Source organism: Brassica napus, chromosome A4, assembly GCF_020379485.1.
Source record: "Brassica napus cultivar Da-Ae chromosome A4, Da-Ae, whole genome shotgun sequence".
In the NCBI taxonomy this organism is placed as follows: Eukaryota; Viridiplantae; Streptophyta; class Magnoliopsida; order Brassicales; family Brassicaceae; genus Brassica; species Brassica napus.
In genome coordinates this window covers 17,269,921-17,288,846 of record NC_063437.1, presented here as the reverse complement: position 1 = coordinate 17,288,846, position 18,926 = coordinate 17,269,921, and the positions used below count along the sequence as shown (strand labels likewise).

At 37.8% G+C, this 18,926-nt stretch overlaps 4 protein-coding genes and 1 pseudogene across 7 annotated transcripts; 3 read left to right on the top strand and 2 right to left on the bottom strand.

Annotated features, from left to right (window-relative positions):
- Nucleotides 1-8: 8 nt before the first annotated feature.
- On the bottom strand, nt 9-1,997 carry LOC106447097 (cyclin-dependent kinase inhibitor 4-like). 2 transcript variants are annotated; one of them, XM_013888956.3, is made up of 3 exons: nt 1,459-1,997; nt 574-792; nt 9-484 (listed from the first exon to the last, which is right to left on the bottom strand). In XM_013888956.3, exons 1-3 carry the CDS (start codon nt 1,887-1,889, stop codon nt 415-417), a joined length of 720 nt encoding a protein of 239 aa, XP_013744410.2. In that variant the 5' UTR covers nt 1,890-1,997; the 3' UTR covers nt 9-414. The 2 variants fall into 2 exon arrangements, with proteins under 2 accessions (XP_013744410.2, XP_013744408.2); XM_013888954.3 differs by having other exon boundaries at nt 574-801; nt 1,459-1,988.
- A 1,429-nt stretch (nt 1,998-3,426) lies between these two features.
- Nucleotides 3,427-5,558, bottom strand: LOC106448806 (transcriptional corepressor LEUNIG_HOMOLOG-like). 3 transcript variants are annotated; one of them, XM_048778409.1, is made up of 7 exons: nt 5,149-5,550; nt 4,966-5,075; nt 4,734-4,859; nt 4,485-4,650; nt 4,300-4,416; nt 3,958-4,155; nt 3,427-3,811 (listed from the first exon to the last, which is right to left on the bottom strand). In XM_048778409.1, the coding sequence occupies exons 4-7, from the start codon at nt 4,554-4,556 to the stop codon at nt 3,668-3,670; spliced, it is 531 nt and encodes a 176-aa protein (XP_048634366.1). In that variant the 5' UTR covers nt 4,557-4,650; nt 4,734-4,859; nt 4,966-5,075; nt 5,149-5,550; the 3' UTR covers nt 3,427-3,667. The 3 variants fall into 3 exon arrangements, 2 of the variants coding, with proteins under 2 accessions (XP_048634366.1, XP_048634365.1); XM_048778408.1 differs by having other exon boundaries at nt 4,734-4,856; XR_007339246.1 differs by having other exon boundaries at nt 4,300-4,650; nt 4,734-4,856; nt 5,149-5,558.
- A 2,195-nt stretch (nt 5,559-7,753) lies between these two features.
- Nucleotides 7,754-8,765, top strand: LOC106447096 (glycine-rich protein 23). Its single transcript, XM_013888953.3, has one exon. It carries the CDS (start codon nt 7,848-7,850, stop codon nt 8,493-8,495), a length of 648 nt encoding a protein of 215 aa, XP_013744407.1. The 5' UTR covers nt 7,754-7,847; the 3' UTR covers nt 8,496-8,765.
- Nucleotides 8,766-10,377: 1,612 nt separating this feature from the next.
- Nucleotides 10,378-13,231, top strand: LOC106447095 (receptor-like protein 41). Its single transcript, XM_048778406.1, has one exon. It carries the CDS (start codon nt 10,413-10,415, stop codon nt 13,071-13,073), a length of 2,661 nt encoding a protein of 886 aa, XP_048634363.1. The 5' UTR covers nt 10,378-10,412; the 3' UTR covers nt 13,074-13,231.
- Nucleotides 13,232-15,440: 2,209 nt separating this feature from the next.
- On the top strand, nt 15,441-18,805 carry LOC125608279 (annotated as a pseudogene).
- The last annotated feature ends 121 nt before the right edge of the window (nt 18,806-18,926 follow it).

Genomic DNA, 18,926 nt, shown 5'->3' with positions numbered 1-18,926 from the left:
AGAAGAAGAAGACAGAGAAGGATAAGTCTTTATTGAAAAGAGTTTTCAGATCAGTACATGTATACACCACAAATGGATACAAGACAAAGAGTTATAAAAAAGACTTCACTAGCCATTAACCGAAAGAACTCTAAACCCCTAAACCCTAAACAGACTTTGGGTTAACCTTCTCTTATGGTTTAGTACTACTACTAAGGTGATCTGTTTAGACCTGAAAAGGATTGGTATCAGTTCTGTGTTACACAAACCCTTCTCAGCCACTTGTGTTACAGACACCAGTTTAAAAACGCTAGATGGGTTTTTATCCTAAGTTCTTTACAAGTTAAAACGGATGATGGAAAGAAAGATCAAACCGATAATTAGCAGGAAAATGTTAACTATTAACACCCCACCACCCTTTCGTTTTGGTTGTTTCTAATCATCTATCTTCTTCCATTCAAACCGTCCTGGTAGTGGTTGTTCGTTCACAGGATCAAAGTTGTACCTGAACCAAAAAAAGTTCACAGAAACCGTTAGGTACACAACAGAACAGAGTAAGATCAAATGTGAACAGAACAGACGAAAAACTCATACTTGTCAATGAATTGCTTTTGTTGTTCTTCTTCAGCACAAGAGAAGAACTCGTCCATTTCAGGTGTGGTTGGTAGGTGACAACGGCTGCCAGACAAACTCTCTTCTCTTTGGTCGTTGCTGTCATCACTTACACCAGTGTTAAGCTTTGGAGATGAACCCGGGCTTGTGATGGATTCCGGTTTTCTCATCAAACTGCATGGCGTGGATTCCCTTGTGGTCCTGTTGAAACTGAGAGTAAGTAAATATGTTACTCTCACACAATGCTCTCAAGAAACAAAGCAATTAACTACATTTCCTTAATTAGTAGTAAAAGCCAACAGACTTTACTGCCTATAGTTATTACTACTAAAGCTAACCCAGTCTCGCTCTACTCAAAAAGGATAATGAGTAACGTCTTGTTGATCCCATTGCAGAGTAAAAAAAAAAGTAATGTTTCAGTGTAAATCAAACAAGATCTAAACTTTCAACTGACCCTTAAACATTAAAAACTATCAAACAGCGAGAGAACATAGTATCCAAACATTTCTACAATCATAAATAAGAACACTTTGCATAATCCCACAAGTAACAACGGTGATAGGAGTGATCTCATACACAAATACATCAAAGAGAAACCAATTGTCACTATCACCTTCTTATATGCATAAGTAAATGAAGAAGAGAAGAAGCAAAAAAAAAAACTTTCTTTAATATATACTACAATTCTTTTCCGGAAACAGAGAGAAGAAGAGACTGGTGTGTCAGTATAAAGAAGAGATGGCATCATATCATACACAAGGTAAAGAAAAAAAAAACATTAAATTTCACTGACTTGAAAATATTCAATTTGAAAACTTTTAAAGTATAAAAATTGAGAAAATAAGTTAAGAATAAAAAAGATTATACCGAAGCTCATCCATGTTGATTTCACCATTAAAGTCCTTCGCTTTACCACACACAACACTCTCCGCAACCGAATCCGACCTAGACCCATCACCAGACCCAGACCCACGACCCGAATCCTGATTTTGGGAATTAGGGTTTCGGACCCTCCTCTGCTTCTTTCTCCGACGAATCACTACAATCGGCGGCTTCTTCTGTAGCCGACGGCTCCTTAGCTGAAGATACGAGCCTCCGCCTCCGCCGCCGCCGCAATCCGTCGGCGTCTTCTGTTTCGACGGCGAGGAGGAGGAAGGCGAGGGCTTTTGAAGGCGGCGCTGGAGAGCTAGGGACTTAGCTCGAGTGAGAACACCAGGAGAGACGTCCATAAGGGATATAGCTTCTCCGTCGAGTTTGCTCTTCTTTATGTATTTCCCCATTTTCCCGACGCTTTTCATGGAAAGCTCAGAGAGAAAGAGAGAGAGAGAGAGAGAGAGAAAAGGATCGAAGATTATTAGAGTTAGGGTTGAAGATGGTGCTGTGTGGGGTCCTCTCTCTGCCTCTTTTTATTTATTTAATTTTTATTTTTTATTTTTATTTTTCAGGTGGCTTCTTCTTCTTCACTACTACACTGTACTTTTACTATTTTTTATTTTATATTGAAAACTCGAGTGTAATAATTTCGATGCTTTTAAACGGAAATGATGACGTATATTGTTCTTTATATATAATGAACATTTTTTTTTTACAAAATGTAACTTGAGTTGCAATTCTCACTTTGAATAATGTTTGCTTCAAATAGATGTCCAACGTTAGGAGAGGTGTAACGGCTACGCAACCTGAATTAATTCGAAAATTTATAATATATATATATAAGTTTATGAGTTATGACCATATATTTATCAGTTGGTAACTTAAGTATTTTTCTTTTATTTACTGCCCTTGTTCTTTACTGTATTTTGTATATAGCACAAGGAAAAGCTTTTGATCTCGTTTAAGGAGTGATCGAACTTATTTTGGAATGTCAACTTCTAGTCTACTGACTAGTAGTCTAGTACTACTGACCTATGTGAATTTCAGGGTAGTTAATTACTTTTTGTGAAGAAGCACAAGGATACAATAGAGAGCGTTGTGCAACTACCAACTTACCAAGTAATGAGAGCATTGTTACCAAAAAAGAAAAAGTAATGAGAGCATATACACAAGATTTCCCAATTAGGACTAGTGTCTAAGTTGTTGTTTGATGGAATTGGGTTACACATTTTCGAATCTAGAAGAGTATAAGCTAAAAAGGATCTAATGACATAAGTTTATACTAATGACAGCTATGATATAAACATAGTTGATGTGGTCTTGCAAATTAATATAAGGGAGGAAATGAGTATTGTTAACTTCTATCAAAAATTTTTTGAAAAACATATATCAAATTAATGTCTCAACCACTAGTACTCAAGTATTTAAGTTTGTAATGGTATATTCACTTGTCCATGTTTTCAATAATTTCTCTAAACGCGCTATTTTTACTATACTTTTTTTTTTCGCATTTTCAAAAGTAATTTCAGTTTTTTTATGTTAAATCTATATTTAAAGAATCAAAATATTAATAATCTAATAATATTAATTTTCAGCGTTTTATAAATATTCTACAAAATGTTTATTCATTTATGTTGTACAACTATTATATTTAACTTGTAAACACAAAATATTGTTTTGCTTTTCGCATGTGCGTTTACTTTTTTAATATTTACATTTAAATATATCATATTAACGTCACAGTTCAAATCCCAATAGGATGTAAGAAAACGTACACACAATATTTAGACACGTTCAAAAAGAATTAAATTTGTCTTTTAATTTTCTTCTGTCAAACCCACTTTCAAGTGGAAGGAGTCGAACTCCTTTAGGTGCGAGGGGATGACAATAGTGGATCTCTAAATTAACAACTAAAGCCTACCAAGCTTGCAAAACTGAGATTGAATATAGGACACATCTCTCTGAATCACTTTTAAACACTTGATCACAACAACAACAAGAAAACAAATACAAACCCTCCCAAAGAGAGTAGGATCATACAACAAAGATTGTAACTTTATCATAAGTCTCTTTGCTTTTTTGATGCAAACAAACCCATTAAACAACTTATTGATGTGAACACTAAACAAAGAATTAGACTAAAAAATAGTCCCCAACTCTGCTTTTCTTTTTTACATTTTTTTCTTGAAGAACGTAAAAATTTCTACTTCCAAATCTTCACGGATTTGTCATGACTTGCAGACGCCATCATTCCCGTCGAAGGTGACTGAGCTAAGGCAGAGATCACACACTCATGAGCTGGTATTGTCATACATTTGTTCTCCTTTGTATTCCACAGCTCCGGTGACTGCAACAGTTTCGTTTACCAAAAGTTAAAAGCAACTCTTAACAAGAAAATCATCACATCACGCAACATTAGAGCCTGACATGGATTTATAAAAATGGTAAACATAGATTCGTTCTAAGCTGAATAAATTGTAACTAAGCTAATACCTCGTAGCCACCAATGACCAAGAGATTGGGATAGCTAGGGTGAAAAACGCAAGAGTGGAACTTGTTTCCACTAGAACTGAGCTCGTGGATACAATCTCCTGAGCTCGGAGACCATAGTTTAACAGAGTTTTCACTAACAGAAGCTAGCAACTCTCCGCTTGTGTTCCAACAAACAGAATTCACATTTGAGGAATGTCCCTGACAGAACAAAATTTTAAAATCAAGCCATGAGACATAAGTTCACTCCTGCATAGGTAACTTGTAAGCACAAGTCTTAACAATAGAAAACAACGTCTTATGTGGACTGAACTAAAGAGTAAACAAAAAAATCTTTGGCTTTACCTTTAACAAGTGGACCCGTATGTCTTTTTCAACATCCACAAGTGAAATAGTATAATCCGAAGCTGCAGCGAGAAATTTTCCACTTATCGGCTGGAACCGTACTTGCGTGCTAGCTCCCTGTGCTTGAAAAATTCAAAAACTCAGAAAACAATAGTTCAATTGTTGGAGAAGCCACACGAGAATACATGAGCTTGTCTTTGAAGCACGAATGTAATTAGAAGCGTTGATGTTCCAGAAGCGAATATCATTGTTGCCATCACAAGAGCAGAAGATCTCGGTTTTATTGGGGTGAAAATCAAGGGACATTACAGGTGCAGTATGACTAGAAATGGTTCGTCGGAAGTAACCAGGCTGCACAGCAAATTGGTAGTAGTAGTAAGTCGCAACAGAAGACAAAAAAAATGGCTGCAACTAAAAGAGATGAATTACTATACATCAGAAGCATCCCAGATTTTGATAGTTTTGTCGAACGATGACGTAGCCAGTTGAGTTGTATTTTGACCATGTTCTTTCGGAGTGCTCTCAGTATGTAGTGTTTCCATGTTCCAGATAAAAACCTACTGACGAAAACACATCATCTGCTTTAAACAAACAAGATCTGACATACCTATAAAGGATCTACAAGATGTTAAGGTCATGGCAGGTATATAAACAAAACGTGCGTACCTTCTTATCATGCCCAGCGCTAGCCAACAAATTCCCATCAGACGAGAAACTACAGCAGATGACCTTACTAGCACTTCTTCTTATATAACTAACCTCACTGAAACTAAACCCTGAAAAAATGATCATGGTTACCTATAGCTGGTTTACTAGTAGTATAATAAGCCTGTCGGGGCGAGAGAATACCCTTTGAGGTTTCTGCATGCTCAGAAGGGTTCCGCTTTAGGGTGCTAAATATGCTTCCACCATCTCCATCATCTTGGGACAAAAACGATTCTACATTATCTTCCAGAGCTCCCACATCTCCGAACGGTTCCATGTCATCCTGCAGCTATTAATCCTTGTCATAAGGAAGTTGAATATAACACTGCTCCATAGGCTATGCAAGAAAATACTAAAGCCGCTAAGATTCTTATTACTGAAACAAAGGCTAGATTGTTAGTAGCATTCGTCTGAGGAAATTGAGAAACATAACAGTTGGTTTGCTGACGATGCCAGACCACTTATTCCATCAGAACCATACATCATTGGCCCTTTTGGCATGTTATTCACATGCTGCATGTTACCAGCTATAGCAACTCCATCGACAGGAGTCGACGGCTGTGAGTTGGATGGGCTTAGAATGACAAACAGATAAACCCTGCAAAAGAATCCTAGTGACTTACAGTTAATGGCCATCCCTTTAAAGGAAGAGCACCTACTCCAGAGTTTAATCCTTCATTACAAGATAGGGACAAATATGTTAATTTTGGAGTCCAAAGCCAATCAATTTCACTGGAAGGCATGCTACTAGTATTTAAAACCATTTATTTTAGAGTGGTAGATAGCCAACCTCTATATAAGCTGCAGCAGCCTCAGAATGTTTCTCATTAGTCCTTGCAATGAAGATGTCCCAGAACACAGACCACCACTCAAACAGAAACCCTCCAGGCGCATCAATTGCTACATTGGAATAATCATGTAGCTAAAAGCGCAGTTCCCCATGAGACAAATAAGGCTTAAACTCTGATAATTAATAAAAAATACATTCAAAAACCAACATGACAAAAAAAACTCTTAACAAAACATAAACTTCACCAAATAGATAATTACTTACCAACATGATCAAGGAGAGACTCTGTCTTCAGTCATAAAAGACTTGGCAGTGTTGTGCAGTTTCTTCTTCACCAAATAATCATATATGTAAACGTCAAGCCTACAGAGTGAACAAAAAGAATAAAAAAAATTTAATTTTCTACCAAGAAATACAAATATGGGTAATTGAAAATGTTCTCACTTTTAAACTCAAATACACTTACATCTTATCAGCTTCCCAATTACTCTGCGCCATATCTTCAGCCCGAGCTCGAGCTATGAAGTAGTTAAAAGTGAGTCAATCGCAATTCAGAACGATTCTACTCACAATTTCGATTGTTTGATTAGAAAGTAAGCTAACCTGAATAAGCCCAAACAAAGTAAAATAACCTGAATAAGTTATTTTCATTATCTCAAAATCATTGGTTAAATAGATGCAATTCTTAAAAACATAAATATATTTTATTTATTTTCTTAATTTGTGTAAAATGACAAAATTACATATTTTATAAAACTGAGTGAGTAGCACTTAGCAATTATAATTGCATATCTTCAATGAGAAACAACCCAAAGTTCGATACTATGTTACATATCCTTGTCAATAGCAAGTAGCAACGTAATCTGAATTTCTATGAATATATAATCAAACGAATCCAGCATTAATTTAACCTTGTTTTCTAAAAGTAAATGGTGCATGTATATAAAACCTTGCCTAACTGTTTTTCTTTCTTTGTTAGTTTGGACAATGAAAAGTTAATACTCTATGTTTGGTTTGAATCATTAATGATACAATAAATGAGATCACTTCTTTTTCACTAAATGATATCACATTTAGCGTTTGAATAATGCAAAAGGGTCCTTAAATTATTGAGGTGCTTATAGTAGATCATGTCCAACTATAAAAGGAAAATTAAAGCAGCCACGATTACTTAAATTTTATGTTTTCTATAAGGACACAATTTATTCATGTACTAAACTAGTTTTTCTCTCTTTTGAGAAATATCAAAGTAATTTGTTTTTTTTTTAATGCACTGCTAGCTATAAGTCAAGAAATGCACATTTATTGGATATATTTCTAGCTGATTACTGTAATGATCATGAACCAATTATTAAACAATGTAGAGACAATATATATAATATATCCTTCAATTTCATGTATTCAATAGTATTTCACTCAAACTTTCGGATACTGATACATACGATTCACTTTCTATATGCATATTTATATATCAGAGATTTTATCAATTCTTGAAAATATTTCAGTTTCTTGTTATGTTGCATCTCGGATGATAACATAGGTCGGATGAGATCAGATCAACGGTGCAGTTGGCAGACATAAATAAATTGTCCAACGACAGGTAGATGTCATTTAATTTGATTGTTGTCCTCAACCAATTATAGTATCTTTGGTTTGCTACAAGTTTGAAGTTTGTACACACGGCTTATTCATTGCCGGTTCTCCTCACGGTATACGAGGCAGATTAACTCTGAATGCATATAAGTTTATTAACACTGATCCAGATTCAAAATTTATTGATTAACAATCTCAAAATGACTAGACTATCTACGCGGAATCTGTCAATAAAAAATCAGTAGAGAATATGGAGATGAATTAAACTAAACCGGACTTAACTAGAGACCAATATAAAAAGATGACAAACCGGTTATGCATCAACGTACTCACGAGTAAACGTTATGCCTATATAAACAGACCAAGAGTAGGCTTCACTGACACAACTGTCTTCATCCTTTCATATCCATCAAATAAAACTCGTGAAATTATTTTGTTCATTTAGAAAAACCGCTTAATTATGGGTTTAATTGCCCGTAAGGTGTGTGTGTTTATCTTTGTATTCGCCCTTGTGGCCGAATTTGCATTCGGAAATGTCGAGGTTAATGACGACAAACACTTTTTTCACAAGCCTCGTCCATACTTCCATAAACCTCGTCCTTACTTCCACAAGCATGGCATTTACAAGAAGGGTTTTAGAAAGGGTTTGGGCGGCGGTGGCGGTCTTGGAGGAGGTGGCGGTCTAGGCGGTGGCGGTGGTTTGGGCGGAGGAGGCGGTCTAGGTGGAGGTGGCGGTCTAGGAGGCGGTGGTGGTTTGGGCGGAGGAGGCGGTCTAGGCCACGGTGGCGGTTTGGGTGGAGGAGGCGGTCTAGGACATGGTGGTGGTTTGGGCGGAGGTGGAGGTCTAGGAGGCGGTGGCGGTCTAGGAGGCGGTGGAGGTCTAGGCGGCGGTGGCGGTGTGGGCGGGGGAGCTGGAGGAGGATACGGTGGCGGTGCTGGAGGAGGACTTGGAGGCGGTGGAGGTGCTGGAGGAGGAGGAGGATTTGGTGGCGGAGGAGGATATGGAGGCGGAGGAGGATTCGGCGGTGGAGCTGGTGGTGGATTTGGTAAAGGCATTGGTGGTGGAGGAGGTTTGGGAGGCGGTTATGGTGGCGGTGGCCATCACTGATGAGTAATGAGGCTCATGATCATGCATTCGTACGTTGTTATTATTTAATTAAACGAAACAGTGAGATTAATTATTACAATAAAATGATAATTAGCAATTGTGTATGCTATGTTCTCATGTTATGCTTGGTTGGTTTCATGTTTGGTTTTTAAAATGGTCGATTTGTGCCTTGTGTCAACAGTTATTGAGTTGTTGTTTCCAAACTATTGGAGTATATGTTTACCTTTGTATTAATGACGAGATACATCTTATAAACTGTCAATTTTTAAATATGCTAATTATTTAAAGTTTTTCTTTCCTAAATATTTGAATTCCATTAAAAATGAGAAATGTTTGTAAAATATTACAATAGGGTGAGAACCTATAAGGATCAACCAATGCAAAAAGGTTAAAAACAAAGTTGAGCCTACACAATCCTTGGATAGGATGGAAGATTGGATTAGTAGTTTAGTACTCATATGCAACCCACATATGAGGTCACTGAATTTCGGTCGGTGTCTCTTGCCAAGTATTGTGTCTCTGATTTGTCTGTCGATTATTTTTGTTTTACCACAGAAAATGTAAAAGGATAATACTTAGTACAAATCCGCCAAAGGTGAATGGTTAGTATCTCTATCCAGTATAATGCACATATGGCTTAAGTGCTTAACATAGGAGAAAACATGGTTTATAGTACGAGCATTTTTTGCAAATAAGTCCGTAAACTAGCTTGTTATATTGATGATTTTCTTATAGATCTGTAAATTCGCTTAGTTTTATTGCAAAAACTGGTCACTCTTTAGATGTTGCTACCATTTTGACTAGTTTTGGTGAACCAGTAACAAAATGGTTTGAAGCATTTAAGTGTCCATATCAGATATGAAGTTCAGTATATGGAGGTGTGAAATTCCCTTGTGTATTGTGTACTCAGACTTAAAATGGTTGCAATAAATTCTCCGAATGTAGTAAATCTTAATATTAAAACTGATAAGCAAACTCAAATGTTTATCTAAACTAAGCTTTCTGTATTAACATTTACGGTTTTTTTTACTAAGATTTTAATGATAGTTGATCCGTACTGATGGTTAAAAGTAACAAGAAGTCAAGAACACATGATTATGGGACTTAACGTAAGTCTCGGTGCTGGATTTCACCGACAAAGAAAGAAGAAGAAAAAGTATCATATGAGTATGTCCTTATGACCTTATCTAATATCCAGCCTATACAATTATTTCTATGTTCTACTCCAAATCGGAAGCGTTCCTCATCTCAGAAACTCTCATTATTTAGATGAAGTAATGATCACGACTCATCATATTCGTGTATTTAAGGCGCATACTACTTAGTCCACAAAACCTCCGGAAATCTCAGAAAACACCTCCGCTAATTCACACATCTCTCCACACGACATGACGCAGATCACCTAATGAAGATTCTAGTTCCCCTAGTTGATAATGATGAGCTTAGTGTGTGAGACGTGTAATTAAGGTCTTCTGCTAGCTAAACCAATATATACATGACCACTTTGTCTGTGACCGTCGTTCACGTTACCAGGTCTGCAACTTGACCGTCGTTCACGTTATATTCTAAACTGATTTATTTATGTAGTTTTGAACATACGTGAGAAATTTCGAACCGCTGTCTTTCCAATCCAATTTTGTTTTATTTTTTTAATATTCTAATCCAAATTATACGCTAAAGTAAAATCAACTAACCTAGATTTCACGTCATGATTTGAATGGCAATTAGCCACTTAGCCATTCTGTACCCCAAGCTAGAATACAAAGACTTCACTTAGCTCTAACTTCTTCTATAAGTCAAGTTGTGTGGATGACGTAGCTCAAGTTGTAACCCACGTATCTTTATTTATACCACCAACCTTCTCTCTCATTTTCCTTAATACCAAAACAATTCTTCTTCAAAAGTTTTCATAAAGCCATGTCTGAATCACGTTTGCATTTGCATTTTCTCTCGCTAATCTTGCTATGTTGGGTCTCCACTTCAAGCTTCTTCGATCTAAACATTGACTACAGTAGTTATGTCGCTTGTCATCCCCATCAGACTAAAGCTCTCACTGAGTTCATGAATGAGTTTGATAGCAGCTACTGCAACCTCAATGATCCCTTTAATGGAGTCTGGTGCGATAATTCGACCGGTGCGGTCACAATGCTACGACTCCAGTCCTGTCTCAGTGGAACTCTAAAGCCTAATAGTAGCCTCTTCAGGTTACATCATCTTCGTCACCTTAACCTCACTCAAAACAACTTCATCTCATCTTCACTTCATTCTGAATTTGGCAATCTAAACAGGTTAGAGGTCTTATCTCTTTCCAATAATGGATTTGTAGGCCAAGTTCCTTCCTCGTTTAATAGCCTAAGCCTTCTCTCCGTTTTAAAGCTTTCCAAAAATGAACTAACTGGTAGTTTCCCACTTGTAAGGAATCTAACAAAGCTCTCCTATTTAGGCCTCTCTTACAATTATATCTCTGGAACTCTGAATCCCAACAGTACTAGCCTGTTTGAATTGCACCACCTCCGTTACCTTAATTTAAATTACAACAACTTCAGTTCATCACTCCCTTCTGAATTCGGAAATCTCAACAAACTAGAGTTCTTGTCTCTTTCCTTCAATGACTTTTTCGGGCAAGTTCCTCCCACAATTAGTAACCTAACCTCGTTAACCTACTTGTACCTTGACCACAACCAGCTCACTGGTAGTTTCCCACTTGTACAGAATCTAACAAAGCTCTCATTTATATATATCAATGAGAATCACTTCTCTGGAACAATTCCTTCTTCTGTCTTCACCATGCCTTTCTTATCACGTCTCAATCTGCGTGGAAACGATCTCACCGGTTCTATTGAAGTTCATGACTCCTGTACCCCATCTAGGCTCGAGAAAATGTACCTTGGGAAAAACCATTTTGAAGGAAAAATCATAGAACCTATCTCAAAGCTCATCAACCTCACACATCTAGACCTTTCTTTCCTAAACACAAGCTATCCCATTGATTTAAGCCTCTTTTCCTCGCTAAAATCTTTGTCGTACCTAGATCTTTCCGGTAATAGTATATCTCCGGCCAGTTTAGAATCAAAGTCATCAGACATATCAACAAACTTGGAGAGATTGTTGTTGCAAGACTGCGGCATCAGCGAGTTCCCAAATATCTTAAAGAACCTTGAGAAGTTGGAGCTTATTGCATTAGGCAACAATAGAATCAAAGGGAAAATACCGGAGTGGTTATGGAAGCTTCCTCGTCTGTACACAGTGTTTCTTGGAAGTAATTCATTTACTGGTTTTGAAGGTCCGGCGGACGTTTTGGTGAACTCATCGTTGGAGTTGATAGATCTGGAGCAAAACTATTTTGAAGGAGCAGTTCCAGTCCTACCACTATTTATTAACTTCTTTAATGCAGAAAGCAATAGATTCACAGGGAGGATACCTCTCTCAATCTGCAATTGTAGATCTCTCAAGCGTTTGTGGCTATCTTACAACAACCTCACGGGTCCAATTCCTCAATGCTTGAGTAACTTGACGATTGTGAATCTCCGGAAGAACAACTTGGAAGGAAGTATTCCTGACGTGTTTGTAACCGGTGCTTCTCTACAGGAACTTGACGTCGGACACAATCGACTAACCGGTAAACTTCCAAGATCTCTTCAGAATTGTGCATCTCTAGAGTTTCTACTTGTTGACCACAACAAAATCAAAGACAAGTTTCCTTTCTGGCTCAAGGCTTTACCGAATTTGCAAGTTCTTATCCTTAGTTCAAACAAATTCTATGGCTCTATATCTCCTCCTGGTCAAGGTCCTCTCGGGTTTCCGGAACTACACATATTTGAAATATCGGATAATAAGTTCACTGGAAGCTTGCCACCAAGGTACTTTGTCAATTGGAAAGCATCGTCACTTACAATGAATGAAAATGACGAACGTCTATATATGGTACACGGGCAAATTAGCTCCGGGGGATTTTACTATTACGTTATGGTGACTATAGATTTGCAATACAAAGGTCTGTTGATGGAGCAAGAGAGGATCATTACCTCATACGCGGCTATTGATTTTTCAGGGAATAGAATTGAAGGACAAATTCCTGAATCAATTGGTCTCGTGAAAGGACTGATTGCACTCAAATTATCAAACAACGCTTTCACAGGCCATATTCCTCTGTCTTTCTCCAATCTAAGCAATCTCGAGTCACTAGACCTATCAAGCAACCAACTCTCAGGGACCATTCCTGGTGGACTCGGGACCCTCTCCTTTTTGGAGTACATTAATGTGTCTCACAACCAACTCAAAGGGATTATACCACAAGGAACACAGATTACGGGGCAGCCTAAATCTTCCTTTGAAGGGAACGCAGGGCTTTGTGGTCTTCCCCTCCAGGAAACTTGCTTTGGGACTAATGCACCACCTACACAACAACCTTCTGAAGAAGAAGGAGAAGAAGAGGAAGAAGTGTTGAACTGGAAAGGTGTGGCTATAGGGTTTGGACCTGGAGTGTTGCTTGGACTTGTAATAGCACACCTCACTGCAACATACAAACCGGAGTGGCTCATTAAGATAATTGGACCGAACAAGCGCAGAAATCGCTAGGATTGTTTTCAGTTTGAGTATGATCCTTCAATGTATGTCAAGTGGTTGATGATTCCTCTTGTATGGAAGCATGTTTTTATGTTTGTTGTATCGTTATCTGATGCTTTGTTTCTATTTCGTTTTCTATAAAGTAAGAATGGTGAATGTTTTGTAGTCAATTTCATGTGCGTCTCTCTTTTTATTCTACTGATCATTATAATGGCAAAAGCATGGAAGATGGTGAATGGTGGTCATATTGGGGTTCAAAGATTAGATTGATCAAACGACGATAAGAAGAAGCCAAGAAACTGTAGAGACCTAATGCCATATAGAGACAACTAATATATTAAATGGCCGTTTTGTATTGAAAGCTTTGTGATTGGGTCAGTTATTAGTTTAGAGTTGGTTTGTGTGAGATCTCTGCCTTTCAAGTTTCAATATACTACACAATATTGATCGTATATGGAAGCTACTCTTTCTAGAGAAAAAACCTGATTCTGTAGACGTAAACGAAGCAGAGGAGTGTGGAAAAGCAGAGGATCACAACATGTTAATTTTTCAAGACTAACAAAAAATACAATCGACAGGGAGTTTTTCTGAATTCAGAAATGTCCTTAACACTTAAAAGTTAAAAAAAAAATGCCATTATCGTTGATAAATAAAAGCTAAGTAAAAACAAATTCATCACTTCATTGATAAAACAGAGTCAACTAGGGTTGACTTATATACAAAGAAGGCTAAAAGCAGAGGATTAAAAAATGTCTCAAAAAAATAAAGGATCAATTCTATTCTACCACTCTGGCAGTCTCTATCAACAATCTGGAATGAAATATTCCTAGCAAGTTCAGTGTTGGTGCATCGATTCAGACGTTTGAAGTTGGATATAACCGGCTAAACAGAGAAGCTTCCAAGGCCTCTTGTAAAGTGCTCCTCTGTAGTGTTTCTTATCCTTGAAAACAGCAAAAATTAATGACACAGTTCCTTTCGGCTCTACCAAATTTGCAAGTTTTTATCTTTCATTCAAACAATTTTTATTATGGTCTTTTTATCTCCTCGTCATCAAGGTCCTCTTGGTTTCCCTGAGCTATGAGAATACTTGAAATATCTGACACTAAATTTACTGGAAGCCTATCACCAAGCATCATTTAGAATGAATGTATATGGTGGTCTATATATGGTATACAAAGCGATTGAAATACAAAGTCTAATGTGGACCAAGCAAAGGAGTGGGATTAAAAAGAACACGACATGGAAATTTTCTGAAGTAAGAAACGTCTTTAACGCTTAAGCACTACTATTAGAAGAGAAGACAGATGTCAGATACGCACAAAATAAAAGCTTAATAAAAAGAAAATCATTTGGTTGATACATCAAAGTCAACTAGGCTTGACTTTTACAGATAAGGGATAAAAACAGTCATGACGTTTAAATGTGTAAATAAAAACAGATTCCTAAGGACTTGGAAGTTGGAACCTTCTCGTTTATGGAGTTAGCAAATGTGTCTCACAACCAACTCAAGGATGAAAAACACCACAAGGAACACAGATTACATGGCAACCTAATCTTCCTTTGAAGAGAATGCATGGCACTGTGGTCTTCCTCTGTAAGAAAGTTTCTTTGCGACTAACACACTAACACTATGCAAGCAAGAAGTAGAAAGTCATGCAGTAGCAATTTAATAAATAAATATAATGAAAAATATATTCCGCCATACATATCCATCCATGCACACAAACGAAAACTAACTTGATTGGCAAGAAACCTTAAAATGCAGAGAGACACACAAAAAAAGACTTCACAGAAGCAGAGCAAATGCCATAAATATACAAAACCAATGTCACTGGTGCTACCAATATGTCAACTGTAATCGATTGCAATACGAACAGAAAGAAACAGATATGTCTTTACGAAATTAGTTTGCGTTCCACACAAACTTGTGAATTCCTTAGAAAACAACTATACAATTACTTTTATGTTACTTTCACTCCAAATCCAAAGTTTTCCTCATCTTATAAAGTCTCATTATTTTGTCGAAAAGAAACGATACGACTCAATATCTTATTGTACAGAGACTACAAAACCTCCAGAAATCTCAGTAACACCAAAGGAGAAAGAAGAATCACAGAGATGTAACTCAGTTAATTCACACATCTCTCCACACAACATTACACATACCAAATGAAGATTCTAGTTCCTTTAGTGTGTGATACGTGTAAGGTCTTCTGTTAGCTAAACCATAACGTGACCACTTTGTCTATGACCAAGTCTGCAATTTGACACTCCACTAACAGTATGTCGTTATGCTAAACTGATTTATGTAGTTTTGAACATATGTGAGAAGTTTCAAACTGATGTCTTTCGAATTGAAGTTTTGTTTTTGTATTTTACTGTTAAACTATTCGTATCCACAGTTATACGCTATAAAAATCAACTAACGTGGATTTCACTTCAGGATTGAGTGGCAATTAGCCACTTAGCCATACTGTACCTGAAGCCAAAATAGAAAGACTTCAACTTAGTTCCTCTATCTTCTTTCTAAGTCAAGTTGTATGGGTGACATAGCTCCAGTTGAAACCCACATATCTTTATTTATAGCACCAATCTTCTCTTTCACTTTTCTTACACCAAAATACCTCTTCCTCAATACTTTTCATAAAGACCATGTTTGAATCCCGTTTGCGTTTGCATTTTCTCTCGCTAATCTTGCTCTGTTGTGTCTCCCCTTCAACGAGCTTCTACACTTTCACATACGATGATAGTATCTATGTTGCTTGTCATCCCAATCAGACTCAAGCTCTTACTGAGTTCATGAACGAGTTTGATAGCAGCCACTGCAACCTCAGTGATCCCAATAATGGAGTCTGGTGCGATAAATCGACCGGTGCGGTCACAATGCTACGACTCCAGACCTGCCTCAGTGGAACGCTAAAGCCCAATATATAGTAGCCTATTCAGATTACAACATCTTCGTCACCTTGTCCTCGATCAAAACAACTTCATCTCGTCTTCACTTCCTTCTGAATTTGGCAATCTCAACAGGTTAGAGGTCATATATCTTTCCAATAATAGCTTTGTAGGCCAAGTTCCTTCCTCATTTAATAACCTAAGCCTTCTTTCCTATTTATCTCTTTCCCTAAACGAGCTCACTGGTAGTTTCCCACTTGTAAGGATTCTAACGAAGCTCTCGTTTTTAGACCTTTCTAATAATCATTTCTCTGGAAGTCTGAATCCCAAGAGTACTAGCCTGTTTGAGTTGCACCACCTCCGTTACCTTGATCTAAGTCAAAACAACTTCACCTCATCACTCCCTTCTGAATTTGGAAATCTCAACAGGTTAGAGGTCTTGTATCTTCACTCCAATGACTTTTACGGGCAAGTTCTTCCCACAATTAGTAACCTAACCTCGTTAACCGATTTGTACCTTGACCACAACCAGCTCACTGGTAGTTTCCCACTTGTACGGAATCTAACAAAGCTCTCGTTTTTAGACCTTTCTCATAATCATTTCTCTGGAACTCTGAATCCCAACAATACTAGCCTGTTTGAGTTGCACCACCTCAGTTACCTTGATCTAGGTTCCAACAACTTCAGGTCATCACTCCCTTCTGAATTTGGAAATCTCAACAAACTTGAGTTCTTGGATCTTGCCTTTAATGACTTTTTCGGGCTAGTTCCTCCCACAATTAGTAACCTAACCTCGTTAACCGAATTGTACCTTGACGACAACCAGCTCACTGGTAGTTTTCCACTTGTGGAAAATCTAACCATGCTCTCTGTTCTAAATCTTGATGATAACTACTTCTCTGGAACCATTCCTTCTTCTGTAGTCAATATGCCTATCTTATCAGATCTCCGTCTGTATGGAAACAATCTCACCGGATCTATTAAATTTCCTAACACCTCTACCCCATCTAGGCTCAAGTCCATGTACCTTGGGCGCAACCATTTTGAAGGAAAAATCATAGAGCCTATCTCAAAGCTCATCAACCTCAAGGTTCTTGACCTTTCTTTCCTCAACACAAGTTACCCAATTGATATAAGCCTCTTTTCCTCGCTAAAATCTTTGGTGCACCTTGATCTTTCCGGTAATAGCATACCTTCGGACAGTTTAGGTTCAAAGTCAGACATCCCAACAGACTTGGAGATCTTGCTCTTATCAGACTGTGGCATCACCGAGTTCCCAAATGCCTTAAAGAACCTTGAGAAGTTGGATTTTATAGCATTGTCCGACAATAGAATCAAAGGGAAAATCCCCGAGTGGTTGTGGAACCTTCCTCATCTAAACACAGTGTTTATTTCAGATAATTTGTTTGATGGTTTCGAAGGTCCAGTTGATGTTTTAGTAAATTCATCGGTGAAGAATTTATTTATGGAGAAAAACTATTTTGAAGGAGCAATTCCTATTCTACCACTCTCTATCAACTTTTTCTCTGCTTCAGACAACAGATTCACAGGGAGCATACCTCTTTCACTTTGCAATTATAGGTCTCTGACGCTCTTGAAGCTATCTAACAACAACCTAACTGGTCCAATTCCGCAATGCTTGAGTCAAAGCTTGACGTTTGTGAATCTTAGGAAGAAAAATTTGGAAGGAAGTATTCCTGACACGTTTTATATGGGTGCTTCTCTACGGTCTCTTGACGTTGGACACAATCTACTCGCCGGGAAACTTCCAAGATCTCTTCAAAACTGCTCATCTCTAGAGTTTCTAGTTGTTGACCACAACAAAATCAAAGACAAGTTTCCTTTTTGGCTCAAGGCTTTACCGAATTTGCAAGTCCTTATCCTCAGTTCAAACAAGTTCTATGGCTCTATATCTCCCCCTGATCAAGGTCCTCTCAGGTTTCCAGAGCTGCAAATATTTGAGATATCTGATAATAAGTTTTCTGGAAGCTTGCCACCAAGATATTTTGTCAACTGGAAAGCACCAACACTTACAATGAATGAAGATGGTGATATATATATGCAACACGGAGAATTTATACATGGGGAATTCAGCGCTGCCATTATGGAGGCTATAGATTTGCGATACAAAGGTCTAACTATGGAGCAACAGGGGGTCCTTACCTCATACGCCACTATTGATTTTTCTGGGAATAGAATTGAAGGACAGATTCCTGAATCCATTGGTCTTCTGAAAGCATTGATTTCACTCAACTTATCAAACAACGCCTTCACTGGCCGTATTCCTCTCTCTCTCTCCAATCTTGGCAAGCTCGAGTCACTTGACCTATCAAGCAACCAACTCTCAGGGACTATTCCTAATGGAATCGGGAGCCTCTCTTTTTTGGAGTACATAAATGTGTCTCACAACCAACTCAAGGGTGAAATACCACAAGGAACACAGATTACTGGCCAACCTAAATCTTCATTTGAAGGAAATGCAGGGCTTTGTGGTCTTCCTCTCCAGGAAACTTGCTTTGGGACTAATAATGTACCACCTACACAACAACCTAAAGAAGATGAAGAAGAGGAAGAAGTGTTGAACTGGAAAGCTGTAGATATTGGATATGGCCTTGGAGTGTTGCTTGGACTGGCAATAGCACAGCTCGTTGCTTCATACAAACCGGAGTGGCTCCTCAAGATAGTTGGTCCCAGTAAGCGCAGAAGCAGTATGAGTGTAATCCTTGAATGTATGTCTTAGTTTTAAATGCTCATGTATGCAAGCATTTCCTTATGTTTGTTGTATCATTATCTGATGTTTTGTTCTATTTATCCTTTCTGTAAAGAATCCGAAGTCTTTCAGTCGTTAAGGTTTCTAGTTGTTGACCACAACAGAATCAAATACAAGTTTCTTTTTTTGGCTCAAGGCTATACCTGGTGCGACCGCATAAACCGTTGGGATTGTTTCCGTTTTAAGTTTGTGCTTTCAAT